Source organism: Embiotoca jacksoni, unplaced genomic scaffold (genome assembly GCF_022577435.1).
Source record: "Embiotoca jacksoni isolate LCO1_2020_lvr unplaced genomic scaffold, fEmbJac1.0.p SCAF_6, whole genome shotgun sequence".
NCBI classification, from domain to species: domain Eukaryota; kingdom Metazoa; phylum Chordata; class Actinopteri; family Embiotocidae; genus Embiotoca; species Embiotoca jacksoni.
This window is the reverse complement of record NW_027185414.1, coordinates 21,746,005-21,769,809: the sequence shown is the minus strand read 5'-3', so window position 1 is coordinate 21,769,809 and position 23,805 is coordinate 21,746,005. Positions and strand designations below refer to the sequence as shown.

At 43.5% G+C, this 23,805-nt stretch overlaps 1 protein-coding gene across 3 annotated transcripts in view; it reads left to right on the top strand.

The window, feature by feature from the left end:
* The window catches only part of dmxl2 (Dmx-like 2), a 40,429-nt gene that overhangs the window by 6,243 nt on the left and 10,381 nt on the right, over positions 1-23,805 (top strand). For 2 of the 3 annotated variants that reach the window (XM_069174091.1, XM_069174090.1), the window contains exons 2-39: positions 1,675-1,800; positions 2,049-2,120; positions 2,244-2,322; positions 2,571-2,715; positions 3,564-3,630; positions 3,748-3,920; positions 5,307-5,487; positions 5,613-5,793; positions 5,921-6,139; positions 6,236-6,507; positions 7,532-7,795; positions 7,992-8,221; positions 8,779-8,981; positions 9,630-9,751; positions 10,284-10,373; positions 10,490-10,598; positions 10,681-10,800; positions 10,923-11,150; positions 11,356-11,642; positions 12,191-12,363; positions 12,453-13,104; positions 13,306-13,635; positions 13,878-13,997; positions 14,358-14,493; positions 15,266-15,376; positions 15,553-15,722; positions 16,355-16,452; positions 16,558-16,723; positions 17,213-17,477; positions 17,617-17,819; positions 17,972-18,388; positions 18,886-19,068; positions 19,178-19,474; positions 19,577-19,768; positions 19,853-19,929; positions 20,192-20,322; positions 20,930-21,175; positions 23,614-23,804. In XM_069174091.1, the coding sequence (XP_069030192.1) occupies positions 1,675-1,800; positions 2,049-2,120; positions 2,244-2,322; positions 2,571-2,715; positions 3,564-3,630; positions 3,748-3,920; positions 5,307-5,487; positions 5,613-5,793; positions 5,921-6,139; positions 6,236-6,507; positions 7,532-7,795; positions 7,992-8,221; positions 8,779-8,981; positions 9,630-9,751; positions 10,284-10,373; positions 10,490-10,598; positions 10,681-10,800; positions 10,923-11,150; positions 11,356-11,642; positions 12,191-12,363; positions 12,453-13,104; positions 13,306-13,635; positions 13,878-13,997; positions 14,358-14,493; positions 15,266-15,376; positions 15,553-15,722; positions 16,355-16,452; positions 16,558-16,723; positions 17,213-17,477; positions 17,617-17,819; positions 17,972-18,388; positions 18,886-19,068; positions 19,178-19,474; positions 19,577-19,768; positions 19,853-19,929; positions 20,192-20,322; positions 20,930-21,175; positions 23,614-23,804 (7,326 nt within the window). Of the gene's footprint in view, positions 1-1,674; positions 1,801-2,048; positions 2,121-2,243; positions 2,323-2,570; positions 2,716-3,563; positions 3,631-3,747; positions 3,921-5,306; positions 5,488-5,612; positions 5,794-5,920; positions 6,140-6,235; positions 6,508-7,531; positions 7,796-7,991; positions 8,222-8,778; positions 8,982-9,629; positions 9,752-10,283; positions 10,374-10,489; positions 10,599-10,680; positions 10,801-10,922; positions 11,151-11,355; positions 11,643-12,190; positions 12,364-12,452; positions 13,105-13,305; positions 13,636-13,877; positions 13,998-14,357; positions 14,494-15,265; positions 15,377-15,552; positions 15,723-16,354; positions 16,453-16,557; positions 16,724-17,212; positions 17,478-17,616; positions 17,820-17,971; positions 18,389-18,885; positions 19,069-19,177; positions 19,475-19,576; positions 19,769-19,852; positions 19,930-20,191; positions 20,323-20,929; positions 21,176-21,481; positions 21,665-23,613; position 23,805 lie in introns of all 3 variants that reach the window. The other variant, XM_069174092.1, reaches the window with a different exon arrangement.

The window sequence follows — 23,805 nt, the reverse complement described above, 5'->3', positions numbered from 1 at the left end:
TGTTAAATATATAGTCCTATGCCAATCCTCGCTATAACTTAGTCCCTGGCTGTCACTTTATATTATACCGCTGGCTATAATGTCGCCCTGTTGTGTGACCCGGTGGTTCTCAGCCTCTCCTCCTGTTCTCCTGAATAATGAACGACACGAGCCGTCATCCTGACTGTACTGTTGCTTTGCGGCCAGCTTGCCTGCTGCCACTGCTGCCATTCTACTCATGTATGCCAGCTGCCAGCAGTCACTATTGTATCATTTTACCCTCCAACCAACTGCTTAACACAGGTCTGCCCATTAAGAGTGGGAAATTAACATGTGTTTTGTATGTATATTTACTGCACACCAGTTGTTTCTTTTTCTTCATGCCATTAGCTGTAAAGCAGCATCTTTATGGTGTTTTAGTTGTAATATGTTCTTTCTGTGTTTTACCACCACCAGCTGACAGTGCTGTTGGGGTTTAAGATAACTGCCGTGCTGTGTAGCTAATATCTCACCCTTCCAATGCAATATTCATATTAGTGCCATTGAGGACCATAGTTTTTCATTTCCTGACCTTGATATTGTCTTTTTGCATCTGTGTGACTCTGTGCTAACAGGTGTGAGGTCCATTCAAAGGACGTAGCACAAAGCAGCTTAATAGCATTTTCGGTGGAAAGTGTGTCTTCACCTTTGTGCTGGAAATAGATGTCTTGCATGCACGTCTATTCCTTTGATTTCAGAAGTTGATTTGATCATGTGCAAATGATTTCAGATTGCCCGTACAGTGCCGTACGCATCAGACATGCACGGTCCTTTGTGACCCTATATTCAGTTGTTTATGTGGGAAATGTTGGATGAACCATCAACCTTGAGTGTGACTCTCCCTTTGAAACTTTTTAGCGAAAGGAGAATCTCATCTTTTATTCTTGAAATTAATAATAATAATAACAATAGAAATCAAAATACAAATTCAGTAATGCTACTTTTTTTAACGGTGTGATGTGACCAACTATGACAAGTGAAATAGATTAATGCACCATATTACCAGGTTCATCATTTTCTATTATTTAGCTCTTTTATCATCTTGCATGTTGGATAAAAGCCCACACTGGCTGCAGATTTGAGGTGTTGTGTTTGTCGTCATACCGCTCTGCAGCATTCAGCTGATATCATTTCCTGCAGAAGTCTCTTTCCATTTGTTGAGGTGTTGTCTTTGTGCTTCACTGTGATTGACAGCTAATTCAGAGCAATGAGATCAGGGATGTGTTTATATATTAACCAAACCACCTCCATATATTCAACTTCTGCTATCCCAGTTGCACCTTGTACTGCTGCACATATATTTAAAGGCAGGTGCACTTGAAGATGCCGACACCGTCAGTGCGCATTTGTTTTTGTGCTTGCATGGTATAAATATGGCCTGGAGTGCAATGATGGTCTGCTTTTCTTTTTCTTTTTTTTTGGTGTACAATTTAAACGTGTTATTATGAAACTTCAAAGCAGTAAGAAACAAAATGGACAAAGTTTTAGAATATATTTACTACAAGAGCTCATCAGTAATTGGGGCTAAGGTTTCCAGACATCTTATTTAAAACATTTAGCAGTGATTTGTACCATTTTAAGTGTCAGTGATTCAGTTTCATTTGTTTAATGTTGCTTGATCTGATTTAGTTCCTTCCTGTACCTTTTCTTTTTCAGGCCTATGGCTCAGGGTGTGATGTAGTGATCTTGGCTAGTGACTTTGACTGTGTTCAGATAATCCCAGGAGCTCAGAATGGAAACATACAGGTGGGCTGCGTGGAGTGCTCCCACCAGCTTGGCAGGGTAAGTGTTGACTGCACACTCAGACACACTCCCACACGCAGTCTTAGTTTTTCCATGTAGCCAGAGGACATTATCAATTACTGTGGGCACAAAGAGGTACATTTAGCCATGCTTGCTCCCGTCTTGCGCTGCCCATGCTCCTGTCTCTTTGCTCTCCTGCACCACTCCCCACCTTCCCCCTCTCCTGTGGGAATGACTGTGCAGAAGCACGTAATGTTGTGATGATGAACACAGCTCTTTATTTTTAGATTGCTGCATCCTATGGAAACACAGTCTGCGTCTTTGAACCTCTTTCTACCAACCCAAATAAACGCCACAAGGTGAGTGTGAACGTCAGCATTTTCAGACATTTGTAGTGATTTAAATCAGTATCTAGTGGGGTTTAATCACACTTGCCTGCCAGTAACATTGCATGGTGTGTGTCGCTCCCCTACCACTAACAGCAGCTTAACTATCAGTGGCAAAAGACAGGACAGTTCTTCCTCGAAGCCATCACCTACAACCTGGCCTGGGACCCACAAGGTACACCTCTGCTTTCTGTGTTTAACAGATGTCTGAAAAAATTAATCCAGAATACATACAGCTCCTTTTTGGTTTGTTGGAACAGCATGTGCATTATGTAAGTGTGTGTGTGTGTGTGTGTGTGTGTGTGTGTGTGTGTGTGTGTGTGTGTGTGTGTGTGAGTGAGTGAATGAATGTGTCACTCTGTGTACTGTAGTAGTCACCGTGGGTGACCTTAGGTGTGTAACATAGTGCTTTTGTGTTGTCAGGGAACCGTATCCTAGCAGCAACTGAGCAGCTCCAGCTGTGGGCTCCTCCACTGACAGATGCCCTGATAGAGGAAGAGGATGGGCAGCTGATGGAGGACAAGCCCCACCCTGTCCTCAATGACTGGAACTGTGTCTGGCAGTGCAAGTACGTTTTGGATTTTGAACATACTGTAACAATAGCAACACGACTGTCATGTCAAAACAAACAAAAGAAACATGCCACTTTAAGAGATATTAGGTTAGCAGTAGTGATCAAGCAAATTTGAGAATATCGAGACGTGTAGCGTGCAGAACGGACCGGAGTTTCTTCATTCCTTCCTCTCTAAACTCTTGTACTGTTTTCTTATAAATGCCAAGCCAGTAAAAGCTTTCTTCAGCCAAGTTTGTCACATGTAATACTTGGCTCATCTCTAAATATACCAACTTTGACAGTTTTGTAAAACTTGAAGTGGATGACTTTATTTGGAGCTTTGAGGGAATATTAGCCTTGGACACTATTTTTTGTTCACTTTTGCAAATTTAAAGTAAAACAGGAACAAACTAGTTCAGTCTTTTTCTGACAGAGAGTAAAGTGTTAGTCACTGCCCTTTGCAGAAAAAATATTAACCTCATTTCCTCCTCTTGAAGGTTGTGGAATTACCATTTTTACGAATAAAAACATATAGGCAGTTACTTATTATCCAAACGCATATGGCCTCTGGTTTGTATGTGCTGTTGTAAGACTCTCAGTCCGCAGCCTGTGCTTTAAGCTGTGCAAATAGACACAGACATTTAATACCTTATTGGTAATTGCCATATGATGACACATGGAAAACTACTAAACTGGGGGAGTGCGAACTCTGAAATGACAAGTAATTGGTCATGCACAAAGCAACCACACATAGATGTAGACAGCTGACAGGAAAACCACTTGTCTTGTTTTTTGTTCTGTGTTTTTTCCCAGGGAGAAGTGAATGTAGCTGATATTGTTGTTTGTCCTTGTGTTTGTCTCAGGACGGCTGCATCTGTTCATGTGGCCAAGTGGTCTCCTGATGGAGAGTACTTTGCAACAGTTGGGAAGGTATAAGATTCATGTTATCACATCGCAAAACACCAAATCACAAAACCATTTTTGTAATTGTGAGATCTTTTGTGATGTCTGTATATAATGCATGTTGACTCGTGTGTGCGTACACAGGATGACTGTTTACTCAAGGTGTGGTATCCCACCACGGGCTGGCGCTCTGCAGTGGTGGTCCACGACCCGTCTGACAAAAAGGCCCCTCCTGTTCACTTCTCCTTTGTTTACCTGGCCCATCCTCGATCAGTCACCGGAATGTCCTGGAGGAAGACCAGCAAGTTCATGCCCAAGTAAGAAAGCCCACAATCACACCATCGGGGTTGCCACTAACGTGTTTACTTTTACACGTTCTACCACATGCTTGTTGTCTTCTAAAGCACAACATATTGTTCTGACTTTTTGGAATCATGTAAATAATATCAGTCTTTTACTTTGTACAATGCTGATATTGACTACAATATTTTTTTTTTTATCCTGTCTCTGTTATACATTTCTATATTTTGTGTAATTTGAAGGGTTTGAAGTTGCAATTTGGGAACATGTATAATACAATATCACCATCTCAGTATTCGAGTACTGAACAATTTTATTGCAAACTTACTTTCACCTTAAACCTTTTCTAAATGCATTTTGGAGAACATTTTTTATTTACATAGAGGAAAGGTTTACAAAGATTCTCCGTGGTTCCCACTCTCAGTAAGCAGTCAGTCCTCAGGAACCTGGAATGTGACATTGTATATGCATAATTGTATAATTGGCTTGTCACTGTAAAAAAAAAAAAAAAAAGCACACGGCTATAAATATTCTGAGAACAACAGGCTACGTTGTTCTCAGAATATGTAGACTTCTTAATAACATACCATGGAAGCCTGACCTTCACAGCAGACAGTCTGCCAGGTGAGAGGCTCTTGTTAAGTGCCTGCAGCTGACCAGCATTTCTAGCTGTAGTGTGTTGCGTGGGCATTTGGCACTAGTCACATTTATCTGCGGCTGTTGAGCAAATTTAGGATGTTGAATCAGTTGTGGAAGCAGCCAGTGAGAGCAAGCTCTCTGTTTGGCTGCTCAGCTCAGTGAATCAGTGAGTTCAGCCATTTCATGTGCTCTCTCATTTGCTTCTTTCTCAAGCAGAAGATCACAGGCTGAGCAAACTTTGCAGTGCTGATTGTAATTTTTCATCAGACATGTTTTGCATTCATACTCAGAACATCAAACAAGACCATATAAACAGGCTGTCTGTTCTGCCTGTGAATCTGTAGTGTATTAATAGATCTACAAATATGCTCAGTGTTAACGCTGTGATACATTGGAGAGACTCAACTTCCTCCTCCGACTTGCAATTCCTTTGTATTATAAATGTATTTTTTTTAAATATAATTGATCATGTCCATAGTGAGGGATGTTAAATGCACTGGGTCTTTCAGAAAATGTAGGTCAATGAATGGCTGGTGATGTAGAGTATGTCACACCAATATATAATATGTTCATATGCCACATATAATACCGTCCAACATGTGATGACAGTCATGCAATTTTATGCTTATGTTAGGGCATGAATACTGAGCTCTGTGTTGATTATGTAACACGATGTAATGCTTTTGAAATTTTTTATAATGGATGAATTCATAATGAATAAAGGAATTGCTGATTGACAGTTTCATTTTGCTGATGTTTTTTAGGGGTTCGGTGTGCAACGTGTTGCTGACATCCTGCGAGGATGGTGTGTGTAGGTTGTGGTCAGAGACCCTGTTACCAGAAGACAGTCTACTTGCGGGACAGATCTCTGAGAACGCACAGTCCTTCAGCTCCAGCCTGCCAGGACTGGCAGGCAACAAGGACAAGATCCAGCATGCTTTGGAGGTAGACTTAGTCAGATGTGACCAGAAATAATTTGCAAAAGAAGACATAAAATATATATTATTTCTAATGAAGAAGTAATGTAAACCCAAGCTCTTGGTTTTTCTTCTTGTGCTTTGCTCAATCAGTCAATCCACCATCTAAAACATCTGCGGCGGGGCCGGCGACGGTCCTCTGCTCTGGTGGCACACAGTGAGCTGCTGCCCTCTCAGCTTGGCACACAGGACACACACACTCACCGCCACATCGCTCATCATGCCAACGCCCTGTGTCACTTCCATATCTCAGCCAGTATTAACCCCAACACAGGTAAAATAAATGAATCACATCAGTGTGCAACACATTCAATGCTGCTTGAGGGATATTCTAGTTACTCTTCGTCTCATTACTTTCATCCATATGTCTCTCACCTCTTGTCTCCCTCTTCCTCTGTCAGATATCCCATCAATTCTAGCTGACTCGGCAGTGTTCAACCCAGACGATGGCACTGGTGGTGGAGGCTTCGTGGTTCACTGGCTCAACAACAAAGACCTCAGCTTCACTTCTTCAATGGACCTCTTTATGCTGCAGCTCCGCAAGTTTTCTGAACAGCAGCTGGAACAGACTACTGAGGACCCCCTGGACCCTGAAGGATCTCATACGAAGTTTGACTTTGGTATGACCCATAACCAGGTCAAAGTACATTATCTTAAGCATAGCAGCTTAAAATCAGCATCATGTTGTAAAAGCATATTGTTTTCTTGCTTTGTAGACCTGGACGAGATGTCTGACAAAGCGTCCTCAGAGCAGGGAGAAGAGGGTGAGCCAGGGGAGCAGGGGAGCACCAAGGCATCCTCCCCGGGATCCAGCTCCAGCATGCCTCTGCCCTCCATGCTGCTGGAGAGGAAGATGGAGACTCTGATCACAGAGTGGAACAAGAGCCCCGACATGCTGTTTACTATCCATCCCTCTGATGGCTCTTTCCTGGTTTGGCACGTGAAATATTTGGATGAATTCAACCAGGGCATCTTCAGACAGGTTCAGGTGAGCAAAACAAATCAAAATAACTTTCTTACCTTATCCTAGTAATTTCTACAAAAAAACAATAAACCTTTTTTTTTCTTTCTTCCTAATTCATAACTCTTTTGCTTCAAATTCAGTAGAGCAGTTGCTCACACACACACACACACACACACACACACACACACACACACACACACACACACACACACACACACACACAGTGGCAGCTGTGTAGCTTTGTCTAAAATGTAAGGTGACTCAGCCCTCTCCCAGCCTTATGTAAGACTCGTAATATTCCTTTCATTTCCTCCAAAGGAGAGTCATGGCGGTCGTCTGTGCTTCATCGAGTTGCTCATGGAATTAATGTTAATTAGCGCAGCTGCTGCAGCCGATGTTTATCATTTTAAAATTTACGTTTTTCAAGTGATGGTCAGTGTTGGCTAAGAATGAGAAACTATTACAAGGATGTTGTGTTCATGTTGTGGAAAACAAGCTGTAGAAAAGATTGACATTGTCAGCGTATGGCGAACCTGTATGTTTTGCCAACCTCACTGTCTGAAATCAAAGTCACACACTGATGTGCCCAGATCATTTTTCACATTCACACACTTTGATATGCAGCGAGAAGCTCGCACTGGAGAGCAGCGCTGCAGCACGAGAAGAACAAAACACAGTAGAGTAGAGAAAGAATCAGAATTTGATGGGCTTTGTTTTAGCTGAAAGAGATCCTTTAACATATGATTCAGTCGTCATAAGATCAGCTCTGTCCTCTATAAATAGCTCCACGTGCCATCTCACAGGTTCTTCCTTAATGTGATTACTTTGCATTGAATGCAATGATACAATGCTGTGTGTAGTCTGGCTATATGACTCTAATCCGAGCATGCACTTCATAATAAATAGGAGATTTATTATTCTAAGTACACATGAAATCCATTATGGTTCAGCTTTGAGCATGAACCAGTGTATTGTCAATACACCGGACTGTAGAGAATATGTGCCTCCGTTCCTCATGGTTTTTATTTCCCTCCAACTCTTCCACCAGGTGTCCTTCTCCTCCCGTATTCCAGTAGCATTTCCTACCGGCGATGCCAACTCACTGAGTAAAAACATTCTGATGTACGCCTGCACTTTGACCGAGAGCGCCGGGGCAGGCGAGCAGGGCAGGGCGGTCCAACATGTCTCCCACTCTACTTCAGCCTCAGCCGGCCTGGTTTCAGCCGCTTTGGCCCCCTCTCATAACCCTCGGCCTGGCATTAGTCCTGCTGTCATGATGGTCTCCAAGCATGTTGATGGGTCTCTCAATCAGGTACGAGGCTTAGATTAACTGGGGTTTTTTTCTTCCTGGGATCAATGCAGATGATCCCCAAAACTTAATGTATTCCCTCTCTAAATTACACAGCATAAATGCATGTCATAACCAAAACAATAACAGTTATTGTAATTGTCTATTTTTATGTATTCGCCTTCCCCTCACAAAGTGCTTTGATTCCCTCTGTCTGCAGTGGGCAGTGACATTTGCTGAGCGCTCTGCCTTCTCCAACGTACTGACAGTATCTCACAAGTTCCGGTACTGTGGCCACCGTTTCCATCTGAATGACCAAGCCTGTCACACAGTGCTTCCACTGCTGCTGACCTCGTCTCACCACAACGCCCTGCTCACCCCTCCCTCAGCCCCTGGCAGCCTGGAAGGAGAGCAGCCTCCCACCTTTCCCCTACCAAAAGGACTTCCCAGGTATGAAACAGAGAGAAGGCAGGAAGAGAAGGGTGGCAGTGAAAAATGGACCATTTGAATATAGGGCTTGCTTGGAGAGTGATTGGCTGTTCATTGTAGATTGGATTTGGTTGTGAGGAAAACTACCTCCAAATGTTCTCTGACGCAATGTGAGCAACAACCACACATAAGCCAATCGCTCTCATTTTAATGCCTACAGAAACAGAGAGTTGTTTACTACGCCATCGCTTCCAGCACTCATACAGTACTGCAGTGTTAATCAGTCTTGCCAGTTTGGGTGCCTAAAAAAATAATCTATTCTCTACTCAGGGAAACAATCTGCACAATAAGAAATTAACTTCTTGTTTGTGGCAGCTTTGTCAGACCAAAACTGTCCAGTCATAGCTGAACGTCTAAACTAAATGCTTCATAAAAAAGACATAAAGAGAAGAAAGAACAGACGAGGAGCACATGGTTCAAAATGTCTGTGCTGCTTATTGTAACATGCTATGACAGATTTTCATAAACTTCTTGTCTTCTCCATGAGATCTGATCATGCCTAACTTTTGTATTGCCAGGAAGCAGCTTCGTAATGCAGCTACAAGGACCTTCCACGACCCCAACGCCATTTACAGCGAACTGATTTTGTGGAGGGTGGACCACATTGGACCCCTGTCCTGCACCGGAGGGGTTTCTGAGCTGGCCCGTATCAACTCTCTGCACACCTCTGCCTTCAGCAATGTTGCTTGGCTACCGACGCTAGTTCCCAGCTCTGTGCTCGGTAAACACAACATACATTTTTGACATGGATGTAAATTCTAACATGAAATGATGACAGTGCGGAAACGTCCTTGTTTATGAGTAAATAATTAGAGAACTTGACTGTAAAAGTGGAAGATGTACTTCTGCTGTATCACTGAGGTTCCATTTTTGCCCACAGATTATGTTTGGTTCACTATTTGTCAGGGCAAAAGTGTGACAAATGTGCACACAAATGAAGGTCATTCAGGCCACTGAATCGCATGCCTCCAGTGCTGGCAGTAGCAAACATAAGCCAAGTTTGCATGTCAGATTTTCTCTAAAATGTTAATTGATTTTTCCAGGCCTCATTATTGCTGACCAAACCATGAACATATTTTCATGACTGTGCCTTTAAAGCAATAATATACCTTTTCCAAATAAGAGCCAGCCTGGACCTAGTTTCTCCAGGTCATTGTTATCTGCTGCTTGAGGAAGGAACGTCTTTATTTTTCTGTTGAATTTGTTGCCTTTCATTAATAAAGGCATTTATGAGTGTCCTTCAATTTTGTCTGCAAACTGTTTCATGATTTATTTATTTTTTTGATAAATCTTCACTGGACCAAATAGTCATTACCACTTACATTGAAGCTGCAAGGCTCTCTTTCACACTTTGTGTTGTGTCCATCAGGAACTTACTGTAACAGTGCCAGCGCCTGCTTCGTGGCATCAGATGGTAAAAACCTGCGTCTCTATCAGGCTGTGGTGGATGCCAGAAAACTACTGGATGAGCTGTCGGATCCTGAAACGTCTGTAAGTGAACACACACACACAGTTGTCATTGCACAGGAAAAAAAAACAACTATTATTGTTCATTGGGATGTGATCATTCCTGTTTGGCGCTTCTGTTCACTTAATTGTAATGTATATGGGTCTTTACATCTCAGTGTTACTTGAAACTTAATTTATAAAGAACCACAACTGAATACAAAGCAGGCTCAGAGGCTGATTTATTGGAGGCTGGCAAGTGTTACATCACAAATCTGATATAAACGAATTATTCACAGATATTACGTTTTCTTTTTTTTTTTAAAGCCAGCTTTTCAGCATGCAAGGTTTTTAATGTTTTACTTTTAATAGTGCTTTCATTTATAAATGTTTCCAAAACCATTGGAAATGTGGCTGCATTCTTTATAAAGCAAAATAGTTTTTCTCCTTCTCCAGCCCACCTTAACCTGTGCAATTCTTCAAAACATGATAAACAACATTTTTCATGACACCAATGGTTTAAAATGAAATACAATAAATGGACAGTTTGCCATTTTGTATGTGCATCTCTGTTTAGAAACTGGTGGGCGAAGTGTTCAACATTGTCAGCCAACAGTCCACTGCCAGACCTGGATGTATCATAGAGTTGGACGTCATTACAAACCAGGTTAGCAGCTGCTCTTTGTTTTTAACACCCACCTCAGATCAATGGTGGACAATAAGTCTGGTCCAATGATCAATAGACATAGTAAACTGTTTGATGCTTTGTCCATGTGCATCCAGTGTGGCGCCAACACCCAGCTGCTGCACGTCTTCCAAGAGGACTTCATTCTTGGTTACAACCCTCAGAAAGAACCAGAAGCATTCACACCAGCCTTTCCATCATGTGACGGTATGGTATACTCTCAAAATACAACTGTTTTTCAAACCTAATGGCGGTGGATAAAGCTTACACTTATTTTCACTTTACCCAGATTACCAACCTGCCCCATTCTCTGAGAAGTTCTTCCTGGTGGTGATAGAAAAGGATCTCAACAGGAACTCTGTCCTGCAGATGTGGCACCTGCACCTCAAGTCTGTGCAGGCCTGTGTTGGTAAGTTTTGGGTGGACTCAGCTGACAGTTATTGGCATAATTGGAAGATTCTGCACATTTTAAGCATAAAGGTATGTGAAGCGTTGGGGCCAGCTCAAATATTTCTGTGTATCTGTGTCCAGATGAGCCAAACCCAGATTACAGCTTCCAGAGCCAGCTAATGGTTCCCAATCAAGTTGTTAACGCAGACTCGTCTCCGGAGACCTCTCCCATCAGACCCCTGCCCCGGTCAGCATCCACAGCCAACTTACAATCAGCCAGCAAACTCATCCTCAGCTCCAAGCTGGTGTACAGCAAGCGGCTCGACCTGCCCCATGGAGTGGAGGTTACCAGGGCTACCCCTTCTGCTGGTGTGTATATATGTATATATATATAAAAAAAAAAAAAAAGACTCTGTGACGTCCCAAAAAGGTCTACTTTTATTTTGGGATGTCAGGCATTTTCAAAGAATCAAAAAAAATCTGTGAACTTAGGAAAGCACGGAACAGTTTATATGCATTGCAGCAACCTGCTTGAAAATGTCTCACATTTTGTTTTGCCTCCTCTTTCCGCCAGGTCATCTGAGTTCCTCCTCCATCTACCCTGTGTGCCTGGCTCCATACCTGATTGTTACCACCTGCTCTGACTCCCGTGTACGGTTCTGGCGCTGCGCTGTGGTGGGGGCCAACGGGTACGGTGGAGATATCCAGGACAACCGATCGTACCGCTGGGAGCCCTGGGCCCTGATGAATGAAGAAGAGGACAACAACAGTGCCGTGTGTGTGTCGGGACGGCCTGTAGCTGTGTCCTGCTCCTACATTGGCAGACTGGCTGTGGCCTTTAAGCAGCCACGACAAGGACAGGTACAACATTCGATTTTAGCTTTGTAATGATATTGAATTGTATTCTACCAAAAATATATAGATTTTGGAATTATTATAAGTGTGGCGATTATCTTGAGGTACAAAATTGCAATAAAAATGTAAATTCAGTGAGTAAACATCATTTCATTGTATCTCCTCGACCCTCCCAAAATAGATAAGTGCCTCACCATGCTGAGATCTGTTTAAAATATCAACATATAATCACATATTTATGTAAAGCAGTGGGAGGAATTAGATGAAGTAAAAATACATTGTGCACACTAACATTGCAGCGCATTTACAATGCATGGGTTAACCATTAGTGGAAAGTGATAAAACCTAGCAGGATGTCATTGAAATGAAAATCAGTTGATGTCATGAGCTGTTGTCTGGTTTATACACGTGTGTTCAGTGTATTTTTGTATATGATACATTATGAAAGTCCATAGAGGCACTAATGAGGAATTTCTATGAGCCTACAGTACTTTATATGGCTGGTTGAGTCATTCACAGTGACTGCAGTAAGAAAATGTCCTTCCTGTCCTCAGCTGCAAGGTTCTGGAGAGAACTTCTCCATGCATGTGTCCATCTACGAGTGTGAGTCCACTGGCGGCTCAGAGTGGGTTTTAGAGCAAACTCTCCACCTGGACGACTTCACTAGACCCTCATCAACCCTGGATCCAAGAGTCAGCGTGGACTCCAACCTCTTTGTCTACAGCAGGTCAGGAGGGTTCTGCTTGTGTGTTTGTATCGACTTATAATGTCTACCTTTATGGGCGTCTCATAAGTGAATCATTTTGTCCATCTCAGGTCTGACCTGTACATGACCAGAGATCACAGCTCGCCCAACATTAAGCACTACGTGCACCTGGACTGGCTGTCAAAGGAAGATGGATCTCACATCCTCACTGTAGGGGTCGGCTCCAACATTCTCATGTATGGCCGTATCTCTGGCATGGTCAATGAGCAGACGAGCAGCAAGGAGGGGGTGGCTGTCATCACCCTTCCTCTAGGGGGCAGTATCAAACAGGGGATCCGCTCACGCTGGATCCTGCTTCGGACCGTGGACCTCCTGTCATCAGTGGATGGCACACCATCGCTGCCTGTCTCCCTGTCCTGGGTGAGGGATGGCATCCTGGTGGTGGGTATGGACTGTGAAATGCATGTGTATGCCCAGTGGCATCAGGACAAGAAGCCCGGTGAGGGAGAGGAGGGCAACCTGTCATCAGCAGACATTGCTGGAGGTCAAACCGCAGGTTCCTCCTCAGTGTTTGAAGGGAGAGCCAGGTCTAAGAGTGTGTTTGAAGGGAGTGCTGCAGTGGATGAGGCCCTTCGTGCCCCAACAGGACTTCAGGAAGGAGGACTGTTCGAGGCAGCTCACTCCCTGTCCCCGACTCTACCCCAGTACCATCCCACCCAGCTGCTGGAACTTATGGACCTGGGCAAGGTTCGCCGTGCCAAGGTGAGTCGATTTGGTGATGCCAAGACATGCAAAAAAATTCGTAAAGATTTAATTTATGTATTTAAAAATAATTAAATTCCACAATTGAGAGTGGACTGGATTAGACCTACCAAAAGGACGCCATGTAATATAGGTATGTGCAGTAATCTGACTGATTCACATTGGAAGGAATGTGTAAACAATGGGCCTTTTCTGTATCAGGCCATCCTCGCTCACCTGGTAAAGTGTATCGCCGGGGAAGTTGCCGTGGTGAGGGATGTGGAGGCAGGTGAGGGCGGAGCCAGGAGACATCTGTCTCGGACAATCAGTGTGACTGGCAGCACAGCAAAAGACACCATAGTGGCTGGACGGGATGGGGGCAGGGACTACACAGAGATCAACTCCATCCCTCCCTTGCCCCTCTACTCCCTCATGTTGGCCGATCTGGACACCTCATACAAGGGAACAGACGAGGCTGGGAAGGGAACTAAGGTGGCTGATGGGGAGGGAGCCCAGAAGTCCACAGAGGACCAGTATTCTGACCTCTTCCAGGTATTTACAGTCAAGTCCATTTGAATATACTGTTTTGTTAAATGTATGTAGCTCCACTGATAGTTTCAACTGTTCCCTTCCTGTGTTTTTGTTATTTTTACTGCTATTTTACTGCTATTTTATTGCTTTCTATTATTCTATTATTATCTTATTGCTTCCTGTATGCTGCTGTAGCGAAAAAAAATTCCCCTCGGGGATTAATAAAGTAACTACCTAACCTAACTCCTAACCTGTGTTAACAGGTGCCAGCAGTTACCACCGACGACTTTGTGAACTTTGCCGCCGATAAACCAGAGAAGAAGTCTCGAGTTATCAACCTCTCTCAATATGGACCTACCTATTTTGGACCAGAACATGCTCAGGTATCGTGTATTTCAGAAATAAGGACTTTTTTTTTTTTAAAAAGTTAAAATTATACTGTTGATGTTGGCTATTTACTATAAGACTTCTCAGTTGTGTTGGAATTAGCTGGTTAATAGGAAGGTAATACCTTGGTTTAATATTGGTAAAATATCATAGTAATTAAAGTACAATAATAACCATGTAATGTCTTCTACAATACCAAAGACAATATTGTAGTAATGTTGTGGTTCAATTTCCGTCTGGGTAAATAACATTAATAATAATCGTCTACTCTGCACATAATAATCCTGTTATTTGAGGGAAATATTTGTTTCTTTTAGTTGCTCTGCTTTAGTCATTGTCCTCCTGTGCGTCTCCAGGTTTTGTCCAGTCACCTCATGCACTCCAGCCTTCCAGGACTGACCAGGCTCGAGCAGATGTTTTTGGTGGCCTTGGCTGACACTGTTGCAACCACCAGTGCTGAGGTCACGAGCTCCACTGATCAACAGTACACAGGTCAGTGTATATGTTTGTGTTTATCAAGGCAGAGCCAATTGTATTTTTAATATATTATATAGCACAGATATAATGAAATAATAAAGTTCCTCTCCCAGTTTTCTTTGTATTAAACATATTTTCAACTAACAAAATGGTTCTACCACCCAGTATTTAATTTACTGTTAACAAAATATGATTTAAAATATGAACGTTTGTGTAAAGACAAAAATGTTACCATATCCAGTATTATGTAGTTTGTACGTTAGATAAAAAGATGCACACATTCTGTACCTGTGAAACGGCCTTGTTTTGTCTTTGGTGCACCGACTTACCTTTGTGTCGACCAGTCCATTAACGGTTACCCTTGGTAAGAGATAATATGGCATTAGGTTTGATTAAAGGTTATAAACATAGAAGCTAAGCATCATTTTTTCTTGATTGTGTGTTCCTGGATGTAGTTAATCTCCAGCCATCAAATCTTTATTAAGATAAACAACAGTGCAAAGACTCGACCTCTGCGCTTTTGTCACTATCTATGTCTTTTTTCGCCAAATTTCCATCCTATTTATTTAGTCTTTTGAAAGGAAGACATTAGCAGATTGTTCCAGAGCTAAGTAAGCACAAAGAGGGGGTAAGAAGGTTCAAGGACGAGCGATATATTCCCTGACAGGATCTCATGAGCTAAAGTGATACTGGAGTGTGGAAGGGCTTTGCTCTCTGGTAGCCACTTTAATAGAGCGGTCCGAGGAGAAATAGTGACAAAGCTGACAGCTCCCCGGTGTTTGTGTAGGCGGCGAGGCTCTGGATGAGTGTGGACTGAGGTACCTGCTCGCCATGCGTCTTCACACCTGCCTGCTCACCTCTCTGCCTCCACTCTACCGCATGCAGCTGCTCCACCAGGGTAACACACTGTTCATTATCCTCCCACTGTGACACATTATATATAAAAAAAAAAAAAAAAAAAAGTTTTGTATGACAGTAATAAGGTATGATTTCATGTTCTTTTCATTTTAAAGTTGAACTTTTGACATCTTGCCCCCTCCTTCTCCCCCGTCCCTCTTTCTGTCTCTGTGGTAGGCCTTTCAACGTGTCACTTCGCATGGGCCTTCCACTCGGAGGCGGAGGAGGAGCTGCTGAACATGATCCCAGCCATGCAGAGAGGCGACCCGCAGTGGTCGGAGCTCAGAGCTGTCGGAGTGGGTTGGTGGATACGCAACATCAACACTCTGCGGAAAATAGTGGAGAAGGTACCAGGACATATTTAGACGAGTACAATGCAATGCACCTTGTCAAAATTTAATTTAAAACCTGATGATGCCAGTGCAATATTATTTCACACCTTTTATTTTGTTGATTAGCTGACATTTTGTAGTATTAGGACAGGGATGTAAGCAGTCGTAAAGAACTAGACAGGGAAGCTGGGACTCCTCCACAGGATAATAAGGCTAACTGTGATATTTTAGACCAGTTACAGAACTGAAAATAGGTTGGCTTACAAAATCAGGTATACACTGTAATACTGTACAGTTATAGACAATATCCCACCAGTTAATAGGAGGTTTTTGTTTTATTTCTTTTCTGGAAACATAATTTTCCCTGTGTTATACATGGTACAATAATCCTAATTCCTATTGCATGTATAGATTTATAATGATTGTTAAGCAGCTAAGATTATTGTAAAAAGCATTGTAAACCAAAGCCAATGGTTAATGTACATTGATTTTTAACAGTAGCTGAATGAGAGGAATATTTGTACAGGAATATGGGACGGGTTGCAGTTAATGCACTTTTTTAATTCTTGTGTTGTGCACTCAGCATTATTCCTGTCAATATGTTCAAACTTACTGATTTAGTCCCTGTCATGTTTGTGTGTAATCAGATAGGTAAAGCTGCTTTCCAGAGGCACAATGACCCTTTAGATGCTGCTCTGTTCTACTTGGCCATGAAGAAGAAAGCAGTCCTGTGGGGCCTCTTCAGGTAGCACATTGTCTCTGAACACGTCATTTATTTTCAGTTTAACTTCGGTGAAGTTTCTTATTAAAGTACTGTGAGGTACTGAACTGTTTGGTTTTCTTTTCTCAGATCTCAGCATGATGAGAAGATGACTCAGTTCTTCAAGAACAACTTCAGTGAAGACCGCTGGCGAAAGGCGGCTCTGAAAAATGCATTCTCCCTGCTGGGAAAGCAACGCTTTGAACAGTCGGCTGCCTTCTTCCTCTTGGCTGGTTCCCTCAAAGATGCCATAGAGGTGTGAACGCCGTACACAAGCACACTCACTTTCAACAACACCCAAGATACACAGACATGGCTTTTTACTTTTAAGTCTTCTCCAACACTCGACTTTCATTTCCCTTACAGTGGCAATGCACTGTAGACTTTGAAGGTGTGTCTGTATGAGAGCGAAAGCTCTACATCTGTAATAGAGCAGATCAATGCTGCTGACAGACCTTTTAATTCTGCAGCCATTAAATGATTAGAGAGAAGCCTAAATTATGCTGATAAGATGTTAGACAATCTTGTATAGTTTTCCTTGGCCTACGTTTTCCACACCACACAGTCAAAATATACAGATAGCCTAAAAAAAGGAAATAGAAGTGTGAGCTTTGTATATTTCAGCTTCTTGTTTTGGGTTGCAGTGGAACCTCCAAATTTCTTACATTTGTGCTATTTCATTCTTACTTACATTTCCTCCTTTAACTACAGTGTTTGACCCATCGTGTTGTGTCATGATGTGCAGGTGTTGTTGGAGAAGATGGAGGATCTCCAGTTAGCCATGATAGTGGCGAGGCTGTACGAGGCGGACTTTGAGAATTCATCCACATGCCAAGGCCTCCTTTATGAGAAGGTGCTGGGCTGTAACAAAGACGGAAGCGGTTATCACGGTTCCAGACTGCACCCTGACCCTTTCCTGCGCAGCATAGCCTATTGGATCTTGAAGGATTACACACGAGCCCTCGACACACTGTTGGAGCGAATCCCCAAAGATGATGATGAGAACCCTGGTCAGTTGGTTGCAGACGTTTCAGTCCGTATTACACAGCAAGACCCACTGAAACCTGTTTACTTTGCTCATTATTTGCATTGTGTGCTCTGCTTAAAGGTTTTTTTTCTCTCTCCCTTTTCTTCATTTGTGTGCATCAGATGTGATGGTGAAATCCTGCAACCCTGTAGTGTTTAGTTTCTATAACTACCTGCGGACACATCCTTTGATCATTCGTCGCCACTTTGCAAATCCAGAAGGCCCAACAACAACGGTGGGCCTCACTGCTGAGAAGAGCAGCGCGGACGAGATCAACCTTATAGAGCGCAAGCTGTTCTTCACTACTGCCAATGCACACTTTAAGGTGAGCGTGTTAGTGACATGGCCATTCACTCCCATCCAGTTCTTCTGATACGGTTGGGATCTTTTGTCTCCATCTAATACTACTACTACAAAAGCAAACATTTAAAGGTTATTTCGCAAGTGTTCACACATCTGCTTTATCACTATCTGTAGGTGGGCTGCCCAGTTTTGGCTCTGGAAGTTCTCTCCAAGATTCCCAAAGTTAGCAAGAAATCCGGCTCCTCTCCTCTCAGCAAAGCGTCATCCAAGGCCAACGTGAACTCGAGCCAACCGTTCGAAAATGGCACCCAGGGAGGTTTAGACTGGGGTGCCCCGGCACCACCCACAACCGCCTGGGGAGGAAACGACAGTGGTGGTGGCTTGGACTGGAGCCAGCCTATGGTCAAGGTGGAGGAAGATGAGCTGAAGCTGGACTGGGAAGTCAACAAGGAAGGTGATGATGATGATGATGATGAAGATGAAGATGAGGATGATGATGATGGTCTGACCATGAAGAAGCCGGAGCTTGAGACCAAAGCAGACGAAGGCTCAGGGAATAGCGGCACCAAACTGAAAAGAGACGACTCACAGGTAGCAGAATTTATCTGGAATCTCTGAAATAAATCCTGGTCTACCACAGGTCCTGAGATACAAAGGCATATGGTTCATAACTCAAATTTTGCATTTCAAAGAATCTCAATCGGATTTAACTCAGCAGACAAAACTTGCACAACACTCAGCCAGGAAAAGTTCACATGTTTTTGGAGATATAATTTACTGTAAGACCTCAATTGTCACCATAATTAGATTTATGCAGGGATTTTGACCTTTAAATCCATCCTGGAGTAGTTTTGTGAAAGTTTCTTGAAGAATAAAAGGCTGCACTGTGTTAAATACAAACAGGCATCCTTTGGTGAAGTCTTCACCAAAAATTAACTCGAAGTCTGCAGTACGTGTTCCTGAGACTTGAACTTTGTATTAGGACTGGTTTAAATATTCCAGATCTCACAGGAAGGCTCCTCTGAGGTCAGCGAGTCTGCAAAGTGATAGTTTTTTTTAAATCTTTAACTCAGTCTTATATATTTCAGGTTGAGTCAGAGGTGGATGTGATAGCAGAGCAGCTGAAGTTCCGTGCCTGTCTGAAGATCCTGATGACAGAGCTGCGTACGCTGGCCACAGGCTTTGAGGTGGACGGAGGGAAGCTCCGCTTTCAGCTCTACAGTTGGTTGGAGAAGGAGATAGCAGCCATGCATACGATCTGCAACTACAAGGTACTCTTTTTTTAATATTTGATGTAGAAATTTTGTCCAGTACTTATCAAGAGTGTTTTTTCTTCCTGGTAAACCACGGCAATTCACCAATAATACTGTCAACACAAAGGTGGAAGGGAAGGAGGAAGATTCAGAGGTGAAGCGCTGGGGAGACCGCACAGCATCGGTGGACATATCAGATGAGGCGCTGGAACATACGGAGGCCGGGGCCTACGAGCGTCACCAGATGGAGCGACGTCGTCTTCAGGCCAAGCAGCAGCACTCCGAGAGGCGCAAGGCGTGGCTGAGGAAGAACCAGGCACTGCTCAGGGTGTTTCTGTCCTACTGCAGCCTCCACGGAGCCAAGGGAGGAGGGGTCACTTCTGTCCGCATGGAGCTGCTGTTCCTCCTGCAGGAGAGCCAGCAGGTAAACACACATATTCCTACACAATGTTATGTACTTGTACTGGATTAATGCCTTAAAATACTCAACAAAAGCTGAATCATATCTTCTTGTCTTACTGTGTAGGAGACCACAGTGAAGCAGCTGCAGTCTCCTCTGCCTCTGCCCACGACGCTGCCTCTGCTATCGGCTTGTATTGCCCCCACCAAGACAGTCATAGCCAATCCTGTTCTCCACCTCAGCAACCACATTCACGACATCCTCCACACCATCACGTTCATGGAGGCGCCTCCTCATCCTGACATCGCGGAGGATCGGGTCAGAGCTCAACTAAGAATCCAACTTTCTGCAGCTTTTCTCACTTTACTTTGATGACTAATGAAATGTGTGTTTCACCCTCAGGTTAATGGTCTGCACACACTAGCAGCATCTCTGTCTGCATGCGTTTATCAGGCGCTGTGTGACAGCCACAGCTACAGGTAACTGTGCATCTTTAGTTTCTGCAAGATTTAATTTTCCACCTGGAAATAAAAATATCTTTACGACACGAGATTAATATTTGTGTGTGTTTAACACCATTAGTTGTGGTTTGGGTAGTTTGCGCTTGATGCTAAGCTCGGCTAGCCACACACTGACTAGCGCTAGGGAAGAGAGAGAATGGTTGTATTTCCCAAAATGTTGCATATAAATGTTCTTTGTAGTTGTGTCTTGTGGTTTGAATTTCTGTTGTCTGCTTTGCAGCAGCCAAACAGAGGCCAACCAGTTTACAGGGATGGTGTATCAGGGCCTGCTGCTCAGTGAGAGGAAACGACTCCGCACAGAAAGCATCGAAGAACATATAACGCCCAACTCTGCTCCTGCACAGTGGCCAGGTAAGAATTTGTTTTGCTATCAGGAACTGCTTTCCAAAAACACCTTTTTTGTAACACTCTCAAACATAGTTTTAATGAGAATAAAGTTAAGCTCGATCATATTCCAGGATCCTCACAGGATGCATAGGTTTGGGCTCTGGCAAATGTGTGAGCATCAAAGACATGGTTGAGAGAGAACATGAATAGCAGAGGGAGAGAAAGAGCAGAGCAGGCAGATGGTGTTCTATAAAAGGAGCCCCATGTGCCTCTGGGAAAGAAATGGAAAGACAGAGACTGATCACGCAATCATGCAAATGTTTCCTAAACTGATTCTTTATTGTGCAGAGAAGCGTTTTTTTTGTTTGTTTTTTGTTGTTGCTTTTTTTGTCTGTGGAAGTTATTTTTGTGAATTACAGGTTAATCAATTTCACAAATCATGTTGCGTGGATGTGCTGCATCTCTCTCTCTCTCTCTCTCTCTTTCTCTTTCTCTCTCTCTCTCTCTCTCTCTCTCTCTCTCTCTTTCTCTTTCTTTCTCTCTCTCTCTCTCTCTTTCTTTCTCTCTCTCTCTCTGTCTGTGTGTGTGTGTGTGTGTGTGTGTGTGTGTGTGTGTGTGTGTGTGTGCGCAGGTGTGTCATCCCTGATTTCTCTATTGACTTCTGCGAGGGAGGAGGACCAGCCGAGGCTCAACGTGCTGCTGTGTGAAGCGGTCGTGGCCGTTTATCTCGCCCTGCTCATCCACGGTCTGGGCACTCACAGCGGCAATGAGCTCTTCCGCCTGGCAGCACACCCGCTCAATAATCGCATGTGGGCTGCTGTGTTTGGAGGAGGGGCCAAAGTCGTTATTAGGCCAAAGAGGCCTGATGTCCCACCAGGTAACAATATTATGTTGTAGTTAGTCACTAATACTTTTATTTGGTCAAGTCACTGTTGTCTTAAGTCCTCCGTCATGGTCTCCACTATCTACATTTATTCTGATCTCCCAGTTGTCTTCCTCTCCCCCGTCTGTTGGCTCTTCACTTATCTCTGATCACGTGCATCATAAGACAAAGCTTCCATTCCTCTGGGTCCGTCTTTAGAATGACATTGATATTCACCTTGTCCTGTCCGGTCCTGTTTGATGCTGCTGCTACTGGTGTGTAGTGTCTTGTGTGAGTGTGCCCTCTACCCCTGTGTCCCAGTGCCAGCTGATTTTGAGGCAGCCAGGCCAGAGGAGTCTCAGGAGACAGGAAGACCTGAGCAGAGCAACCTCACCCCAAACCCCACTCCCACCCCCTCTGAAACCCAGCGCCCCAAACGACCCCCTCCTCCTGTTTCAAGGGGAGAGGGGTTGGGCGCTGTGGCGCCTGCAACTAAGGCCAGCTGTGAGTAACTGGGCTGGTGGATTGCAGTGCTGGTTTGCAGGATTGGGGTGCATGGTAATCGTACAGGTTTGCATTGTTGCAGATGCTTGACTGACCTCCTCTCTCTCTCATGCAGCTACTACTGAATGCACATTACAAACAACAAAGCCCATTTGTGTTCAGTGTTTCAAAAAACCGCTGTTTGTGTGAGTGTATACATGTTTCTGTGAGTGTATATATATGTGTGTGTGTGTGTGTGTGTGTGTGTGTGCGCGCGCGTGCCTACACTGCATTGCATGTACATGTTGTAATGTCCTCTATGCTCATCTTGTGTTACTGAAGCATCACCGGGGCCTAGCAAGGAGTGTTCAGAGGCCAAGGCTGAGCCGCCCTCTGAGGCTCAATCTAAACCAGGTACACGTCGAGAAGTTCAAAGACCAGTGGAATATTACTGTAGAGCTCAAACTCAATACCTACTTTTGTGTTTTGTAGGAGAGCCCGAGTGATACTGGAAATTTGAGGCCGATACAAATACCAATATTAGAAAGTGCAAACATTTTGATATAGATTAGAACTATAGAAAAAGTGGTTATCAGACACTTCTAACAAAGATAAGTATGGAGGCAGAATATTTTACAGTTAAATGATCAACTTTAATGTCCAAAATGACATCAGCGCACTGAAACAGTCAACTTCAATGTAAATTTAAAAATAAAAAATATTCTGTAGAAAAAAGGTTCTCATAACAAATAACACATAAACAGGTACTAATAAGTTTTAGGCCAATATCGACCGATCAAATTAGCTAACCGATAAATCAGTCGGGCTCTAGTTTGTAGAATGAAATGTGAGTGGACCACGGTCGGTGTTCATCAGTAGTTTGTCGCTACATTATAGACTGATGCTAGCTCTTGTGTGTCGTGATTCAGCTGTTTCCGTTTTTTTTTTTTTTAGATTTATAGAAAATAAGCCACATCCTGAGCAGCTACACTCTGTATAAGTCTAAGTCTGTTAACTGAACTTGACACTGTTCATCCATATTCATTAGGCCAGAGTGTTCATGTTGTATTTGTGTGTGGAGGGGGTGGGGGGGGAGTGGCATTTAGATTCCCCATCTGCGTTGAGTCGGAGGTAGTAGCTCTGAAGGCCGAGAGCCTTTTGAAGAGCTCTTTTCGAGGCGAGGCCGTTTCAAATGTCAGCCTGCTGATAGAAATCCCCTGTTAAATCTTTTGAGGGCCACTGCACACTAATATGCATGTCATAAACATGCAGCTGTACAGAAATGTTACACATTAATACCTCCCTGTCATGTTCGAATTACCACTCATTTTAAACAAACATGTTACAGTTGCCAACCTCATCATGTTTGCCTCACCTCAAATGCTGTCGATACGAGAAAACGCTTAGCACATGACTGCTCAAACAATTTGCCATCTGTTTGTCTGATGTGTTTTCTGTTGTGTTATTTTTGTGCCACGTCCAATGTTTACTGATTTAATTATGTCATGGACTGTGTAGGATCTGTGTCTAACTGCACTGTCTACTCTGGTTTGTGTCTTGTCTTGTTTTGTCTGTTGCGATGTCAGAGATAATCACCCAGGATAATGGTGCAGGTTTGTGCACAACCCAGTGTGTCTTGCCCCGAGCCTCCCTCCTTGATCGTTTGTATTTGTGTGGTTTGTGTATCTCTTTTCCAAACGTGTCAGTTTCCTTTGTGTGTTAAGACTTATCAAAGTCATAGAACTGAAGTTACATGCAGACAGACACCACATTTTTGACAAGGTTATTGTCAGTCAGCTGTGGATGCAGTTCTCTTCCTCCTGATCTATTTTGTGACCTTCTTTTGAATTTAAAATGCTGCTCAGTCTTTGTGCGACACCACAGCACATTGCAGTCTCCTGCTGATTTACCTTATCAGAGTTCACTGTTTGAAAGATAGCATCTCTTTGTTCCTCTTCCCCCCGCTGCAGTGGTTCCCCCTCAGCCCCCAGCAGAGGACTCGGACCGATACAGACGTAGATTCAACATGAGGATGCTGGTTCCTGGACGCCCTGTAAAGGAGACACCTGCCACTCCGCCTCCCGTCCCCGCAGAGAGACCTACCTACAGGGAGAAGTTCATCCCTCCAGAGCTGAGCATGTGGGACTACTTTGTGGCCAAAG